General features: G+C 29.8%; 1 protein-coding gene across 4 annotated transcripts in view; it reads left to right on the top strand.

Moving 5' to 3' along the window:
* LOC111683356 overlaps nucleotides 1-8,516 on the top strand; it is a 99,078-nt gene that overhangs the window by 56,658 nt on the left and 33,904 nt on the right. The window contains exon 3 of one of the 4 annotated variants that reach the window (XM_046949293.1): nucleotides 7,045-7,089. The exons of the other annotated variants lie outside the window; for them this stretch is intronic. Within the exon in view, the coding sequence (XP_046805249.1) occupies nucleotides 7,045-7,074 (30 nt within the window). The 3' untranslated portion in view covers nucleotides 7,075-7,089. Of the gene's footprint in view, nucleotides 1-7,044; nucleotides 7,090-8,516 lie in introns of those variants that run through there. 4 annotated transcript variants of the gene reach the window in all.

The raw sequence follows: 8,516 nt of genomic DNA, 5'->3' as shown, positions 1-8,516 counted from the left end.
TTCAGTTCTAGTTCATTTCTAGTTCAGTTCTAGTTCAGTTCTAGTTCAGTCCTAGTTCAGTTCTAGTTCAGTTCTAGTTCAGTTCTAGTTCAGTTCTAGTTCAGTTCTTGTACAGTTCTTGTACAGTTCTAGTTTACTTCTCCTCTAGTTTTGTTCTAGTTTTGTCTTAGTTTTCTTCTAGTTCTGTTTTAGCTTTTTCTTGTTATGTATACAGATAGTGAACTTTGGGGCTACTTGAAAATATTTCAATCGTGCAAAAAATCTATTTAATTTAGTTGAGGTGTTAATTAAGACGGAAATTTGCTTTTCAACTTATTATTAAATTTTGTTAAGAGTTTTCACTGTAAAATGTTTTTCCATAAAGAATAAGTATTTATATATTATTTAACAAGTTGCTATTATAGTTATATTATGTTAACGTCGTTGTTAGTTTTTTAGTTTAAAATTTTTGCATAGTGATAGTGTTAATTACTAAACCTCTTATGGCACTTAAATATAAAAAAACACATATGGTTCAACATGGATCTGGGTTTCTGAATAAAGTCATATTTGGCTATAAGCTCTTTAACTATAACTATGCATATCTCGCTATCCTTTTGCTTCTCACTCATTCTCTCTCTTTACCAAAAAGTTCAAACTTACAAACATCCTTGTTCATATGGAATTGGAATATGTTATTTAAAATACACTTTTTAAGAGGTCAAACTGAGAAGAAATTTAAATATATTTTTATAACTGATCTTGAGAGATTTCTATTGCAGACAACACTTTCTTCTTCGGCTAAGAAGAAATATGTACCGAAAATTAATTAATTCAATATCGTCCAGGATCTTCTTGAAAAACCTTTTAAGTTAGCCTTCTTTTTTAGTACCTTTTTCTTGTTTGTTTGGGTATTTTGAGTTGTTGTTTTTTTTGTGTGTTAAGTACCTCATTTAAATTTTACGAGCACTGTGCTGTGTTACTTTTTTCTTTAACTGCACCATATTTTTGAATTTAAAAAGTTTTTGCGTGTGCATTTTTTACTAACTACACACATATTTTAATTCAGTTTGTTGTTATTCCCTATTAAACATTTTTAACGTACGACACTCAGTAACATATCGTTGACAAATAGGTAAAGTTTTTTTAAGAACCCAAAAACTTAAGATGTAGTAGATAAATGCAAACTTATTATTTAAATATGAAATGTTTGAGGTTTTCTGTAATTACCTAATATCTGAAGACATCTGAAGGTCTTTTTAAAGATATCGTGCGATATTCTACTATAACTGTATTACCAGAATTTTTTGAAAATCCCAGAATGTCGTTTGAAAATCCCAGAAAGTCGTTTGAACTAGAACTGAACCAGAACTGAACTAGAACTGAACTAGAACTGAACTAGAACTGAACTAGAACTGAACTAGAACTGAACTAGAACTGAACTAGAACTGAACTAGAACTGAACTAGAACTGAACTAGAACTGAACTAGAACTGAACTAGAACTGAACTAGAACTGAACTAGAACTGAACTAGAACTGAACTAGAACTGAACTAGAACTGAACTAGAACTGAACTAGAACTGAACTAGAACTGAACTAGAACTGAACTAGAACTGAACTAGAACTGAACTAGAACTGAACTAGAACTGAACTAGAACTGAACTAGAACTGAACTAGAAATGAACTAGAACTGAACTAAAACTGAACTAAAACTGAACTAGAACTGAACTAGAACTGAACTAGAACTGAACTAGAACTGAACTAGAACTGAACTAGAACTGAACTAGAACTGAACTAGAACTGAACTAGAACTAGAACAGAACTAGAACTGAACTAGAACTGAACTAGAACTGAACTAGAACTGAACTAGAACTGAACTAGAACTGAACTAGAACTGAACTAGAACTGAACTAGAACTGAACTAGAACTGAACTAGAACTGAACTAGAACTGAACTAGAACTGAACTAGAACTGAACTAGAACTGAACTAGAACTGAACTAGAACTGAACTAGAACTGAACTAGAACTGAACTAGAACTGAACTAGAACTGAAATAGAACTGAACTAGAACTGAACTAGAACTGAACTAGAACTGAACTAGAACTGAACTAGAACTGAACTAGAACTGAACTAGAACTGAACTAGAACTGAACTAGAACTGAACTAGAACTGAACTAGAACTGAACTAGAACTGAACTAGAACTGAACTAGAACTGAACTAGAACTGAACTAGAACTGAACTAGAACTGAACTAGAACTAAACTAGAAAAAAACTGAACTAGAACTGAACTAGAACTGAACTAAAACTGAACTAGAACTGAACTAGAACAGTACTAGAACAGAACTAGAACAGTACTAGAAGTAATTGAACAAATTTAACATGTTTGATCTTGATACTTACTTCCCTTGAGATAAATAATTTTTTTGTTTGCTTGGCAACACTACCATAAAATTGCCACAAAATAAAAAATATTCTTTGTTCTTACACTGTATTACCAGAATTTTTTGAAAATCCCAGAATGTCGTTTGAAAATCCCAGAAAGTCGTTTGAACTAGAACTGAACCAGAACTGAACTAGAACTGAACTAGAACTGAACTAGAACTGAACTAGAACTGAACTAGAACTGAACTAGAACTGAACTAGAACTGAACTAGAACTGAACTAGAACTGAACTAGAACTGAACTAGAACTGAACTAGAACTGAACTAGAACTGAACTAGAACTGAACTAGAACTGAACTAGAACTGAACTAGAACTGAACTAGAACTGAACTAGAACTGAACTAGAACTGAACTAGAACTGAACTAGAACTGAACTAGAACTGAACTAGAACTGAACTAGAACTGAACTAGAACTGAACTAGAACTGAACTAGAACTGAACTAGAAATGAACTAGAACTGAACTAAAACTGAACTAAAACTGAACTAGAACTGAACTAAAACTGAACTAGAACTGAACTAGAACTGAACTAGAACTGAACTAGAACTGAACTAGAACTGAACTAGAACTGAACTAGAACTAGAACTGAACTAGAACTGAACTAGAACTGAACTAGAACTGAACTAGAACTGAACTAGAACTGAACTAGAACTGAACTAGAACTGAAATAGAACTGAACTAGAACTGAACTAGAACTGAACTAGAACTGAACTAGAACTGAACTAGAACTGAACTAGAACTGAACTAGAACTGAACTAGAACTGAACTAGAACTGAACTAGAACTGAACTAGAACTGAACTAGAACTGAAATAGAACTGAAATAGAACTGAACTAGAACTGAACTAGAACTGAACTAGAACTGAACTAGAACTGAACTAGAACTGAACTAGAACTGAACTAGAACTGAACTAGAACTGAACTAGAACTGAACTAGAACTGAACTAGAACTGAACTAGAACTGAACTAGAACTGAACTAGAACTGAACTAGAACTGAACTAGAACTAAACTAGAACTGAACTAGAATTGAACTAGAACTGAACTAAAACTGAACTAGAACTGATCTAGAACAGTATTAGAACAGAACTAGAACAGTATTAGAAGTAATTGAACAAATTTAACATGTTTGATCTTGATACTTACTTCCCTTGAGATAAATAATTTTTTTGTTTGCTTGGCAACACTACCATAAAATTGCCACAAAATAAAAAATATTCTTTGTTCTTACACTCAAAAGTATTAAAATAAATTGTTCCATAAAGGTTTCATTTCAAATTTTAATGGGAGCGATGGAAAAAGCGAGAAAACAAGTCTCGTATTTGGTAAATAAAAAGTTATTTAAAAATTAAATTACTGCAGATATTTAAGAGAATTAACTACTCCATTAGATTAGTTTAATTTCTACTAATTTTAACTTTCATGATATTTTTCTTTAGTTTTTGTCAAATATTTAAGAATTTGTGCTTTGATACCAGCTTTTAAAATTATTGAAAATTATGTTACTTTTACAAGAAATTAAAAATTTTAGGTTATTAAGGCATTTATAAAATTTAGATGACATTTTAGAATTCTAACAACTCATAAGACCCTTCGTTACTTACTATACCGTACTTAACAAAAATAAACTTTTTCTCATTTAGTGAAAAAGAAAAAGGATTTACTTTTGCTACTTTATCAGATGCTTACATCTATTATATTGCATTGTATGAGTGTAGTTAAGTATACCCTGCAGATTGGGGTGATAAATATCTCAATCATTGTTTTGTAATCGATTCCCATTGCAGCTTTTGATTCAATATTAGATTATTCTGAGAGTTAGTTTCTCTTTATAGGATTTTTTAAATTACTTAGATTTACTAATGAGTCCTCCATCAATATTACTTAGGGGCAATGAAGTAATCGATGATTTACTCTTGCTTCTAATAGGAAGCAAAATATATGTACATATGTATAGAAGTGAAAACTTGACTTTTCCTTAAAAACTACTGTGTTAATGCAGGTGTATGTATATAGAACGGAAAATGTATACAAATATACAAAAGTATCTGTGGTACTTGAAGTATTTGCTTGTAGTCGTTATATTTGAGTGTGAACGTAAATAAAATAATATGAACATTTTATATACAAAACTTTTTATTTTATAGTAATATCTTTTCATATTTTTGTTACTACGAGTATGTTTTCTCCTTTTTATTTTATTTTTTTTTTTGGTTATGTATTGTTTACTTTTTTCGTCTTTTACTCTGACAGTCAGTGTGTGAAAGTAAACCTTGTGAGATTTCACCTTAAAGTATGTTAAGGTTTCTGTTATTCAAAATATTTGCATTTAAATACTTCTAAAGCTTTTGTATGCATGCACACATACATTGAATTTACCCTGTAGTTCAATGTGTGGCTGTACTAGTCAGTGGAGAGATCCAGAGACTATACTATATATTTTGACCTAAAACGGTCCATAGACAAGCTAATCCACAAACTAATCTATTGATTATGCTATATATTCCGCCGAGTAATTTAATATTTTGAAAATATAGCCGTCTAACCGTTGGGTCCTTTATAGATATATGTATATATACGTACGTTCATTCTTATACAAATATGTATTCGCTTAGGTTTTTTTATATGAAATTTGTTTTTCGGCTTGTTATGGTTGTTGGAATTGTTGTTAAACACATGTTGAGTTTTCATGAAAACATTGTATATTGTATAATTTGCTTCTTTTTTGGGGTTTTCAGCTTTTTCCCCTCCAGCAACTATTGTTACTTTCTTTGCCTTAAACAATTAATTTAATTTAACTTTTATTTAGAAAATTTTTATTTTTTCTAGAGTCTTTTAATTTTTACCTTTTCTCACTTTATGGTTTTATTTTAATTAAAGTTTCTGTATAATTGGTTGAAAATACTTTTTTTTTGTTAGGGGGATACTAAAGAAATATACTTTATTAAAGAGAGTATTATTGTATACTAGACTATGAAGGAGTTTAGTATACAGACTAGTCTGAAGACGAGATCATAGACTTAAACATTGTCTGGGACCATAAACTAGTCCTTATACTCATATATGTATAAATTAGTCTATTGACTTGTTTATAAACTTTTCTTTGAACTAAACTATGGGCCTGTTTATAAACCTGATTTGGAACTAGTCTATGATCAAGCCTGGTCACTGGATTGGTGTATGGACTAGCCTATGGATAGGTTTATGGATTGGTCTATGGTCGGGTCAATGGACTATTAGGATAGTCTATGACTATGGAGTCTATGGACTAGTCTAACGGCTAGTTTTAGAATGGATCTATGGACTATTAAATATACTCGTTGCGTCAGTGGACTCTTCTTTGAATTAGTTTATAGACTAATCATAGGACTAATATACCGACTGTTCTGGTCTATGAAGTAGTCTACGGATTATTCTATAATCAATAAATTAGTCTATATACTAAACTATAAACTAATCCACAGACAAGTGTGTGGATTAGACTATAGGCTGGTCTATAGAATAATCTAGTTAACAACAAGTCTAAAGAGTAGTCTATGGACCAGTCGCGGCTCCAGCTCAAGTGTTTGGGGGAAATTTTTTTCAATTATTTTCTTTTCTTCTTTTTCCTCATTTTTATATTTTGTATGAAAAATTCTAGGGGGTTGTAATTTCCCTCTTTTAGCCCGTGGATCTGCGCCTGCTTTGGACAAGTCTAGAGTTTGGACAAGAGTATGGTATAGTCAAGTCTATTGATCAGTCAATTCTACAAACTAGTCTATGGACTCGCCTAAGACCTAGTCTATAAACTCTTCTATTCTATCAAAAGCAGATAGCTCCTGAGGAAGTCTATTTGATTACTTTGTGAACTAGTTCGTCCTAATCGGAGTGAACTAGGCCTTAGACTAGACCACAGGAAAAGCGATAGTATAATCCACAGACTAGTTCATAGGCTATTTAGGATATTGCTCGAAGTATAGTCCATTCATTAGTTCTAGACTTATTCAGACTAGTTCATAAACTAGATCATAGGACAAACCAGTTTGAATAAGTCTAGAACTAGGGAATGGACTAAATTTTGGGCAACATGCTAAATAGTCTATGAACTAGTCTGTGTATTAGACAATAGCTTTGCTGTAGACTAGTCTAGGGCCTATTCTTTGCATTAGACTATAGATTAGTCTATTAACTTGTCTGTGGACTGATCTACGCACCTTTTGGTGGTCTAGTCTATGGACTCTTCTGTGGACTATTCTAAGAACTGGTTTAAGCAATAGTATATGACCTAAGGACTAGTCTATAAATTAGCGTAAGGACTCTTCTATGAACTGTACTATAAGAGGCTATTGACAAATCTATAAACTTTTCTATAGGCTGAACCTATTGAGCAGTCTGTAGACTATTTTAGGGACTGATAAGAGAACTAGTCTAAGGACCAGATTATGTATTAGTTTATTCTCGGACCAAGTTATTAAAAGTGTTCCCACTATTAAACCTCATCAAATAACACACAAACTAATGAAACTTTTCATTCGTTTAAACAATTTTTTTGTTACATTTAACATTGTATATAATTTCATATAATTATAAAATTTGTTATTTTATGCCAAAGTATTTATTTTTCTTTTCTCTCCTTCTTCTCGTTACAGGTAAGCAAAAAAAGAAGTGCAAAATTTTAATTTGTTATGACTTGGGTTTGTACCGTTATGTTGTGTTTGTTTTTATTTAATTATAATTAAGCCTTAATGTATGCTATGTTTCTTAGGTATTTGATAGCTCCTGAATGTAGGCTATACAATTTCTTTTATTTAATGTATACGTTTTATTTTTTTTCATTCTTCATTTGTATGTTGGTCTTAATAGTATGTAATTATTTTATATGTGTTAACATTTCTTTTTTTTTTTTTTGTTTGTAAAATTTTATTATTATTTGCTTACACTAATTAGAAGAGGGTTTTGCGTTGTGTAGCAATTAATTACATTTTTCTTTTTTTCATAATTTCTGTGAGTTTTAAATTAAATAAAAAAATTTAAAGCATAAATTAAAAAAAAAAACTGTGTGAAATGAGATAAATATAATATTTTTTTTAAAGGAAAAAAGTAATTTTTTAAATTTATTAAATTTTATTATTTTATAACTTTACTCCATAATTGCGTAGTGTTAAAAATTGTGAAAAAAATATTTCTTTTTTCGTTTATTGCCTATTTATATTATTTATTTTGTCATCAACGAACGTGACTTTGAGTTTTAATTATACCAGCAAATAATTAAATTAAATTTATATTTGCTTTTGCTACCTTGTTTAAACAGTTTTTTTTTCTTATTACAAAATTACAAAATTCCCGTTTTTTGTTTTTTTGTAAAACATACCAATGTTTTCATTTAAAATTATTATGACAATTAATTATTTAATCCAATTATAAATTTCAGACAGCTATTGCCTAGTTTTGTTATTTTAATATAATTAAAATCTTATTGTTTTGATATTAATTAAAGCTTGTATTTATTTGTTAAATACATTTTAATTGTAATCATTTCAATATTGTTTGTTTTTATTTCCCAAAATTTTTTTTCATGTTTTTTATTGAATTTGTTAACCACTAATTGTTAAATAACATAAATACAATTTAACAATATTTAATTTGATTTTGCCATAAAACTCAATGCATTTCTTGTTTAGCTTTTCTACTTATACTAATTAATTTATTATTATTGGGCTTTGTACTGCGGCAGCCATAATAAAAATTGTTTTTTAATTAGTTGGTTTAACAAGAATTTTATAATTGTTGTGTATTTTTTGTGTGTTTTTTTTTGCGTTTTTGTAATTAAATTTGCTTTATTTGATTAAAAAAATGTTTGGTCATTAGTTTAAAGTACATATTTACATTTTATTGATTTTTATTTGCCTTTAATTAGGCTATAATTTTGAATTATCAACTACGGCCTTAAAATATGCTACACAAATCAAAATTTATATATAATCTAGTTAATAGTCTAGTCTATAGTATAATATATAGCCTAGTCTATAGTCTAGTCTATAGTCTAGTCTATAGTCTAGTCTATAGTCTAGTCTATAGTCTAGTCTATAGTCTAGTCTATAGTCTAGTCTATAGCCTAGTC

This window comes from Lucilia cuprina, chromosome 4 (assembly GCF_022045245.1).
Source record: "Lucilia cuprina isolate Lc7/37 chromosome 4, ASM2204524v1, whole genome shotgun sequence".
NCBI lineage: Eukaryota > Metazoa > Arthropoda > Insecta > Diptera > Calliphoridae > Lucilia > Lucilia cuprina.
Note: the sequence above shows the minus strand (reverse complement) of the source record. Positions and strands in the feature narration are given on the sequence as shown.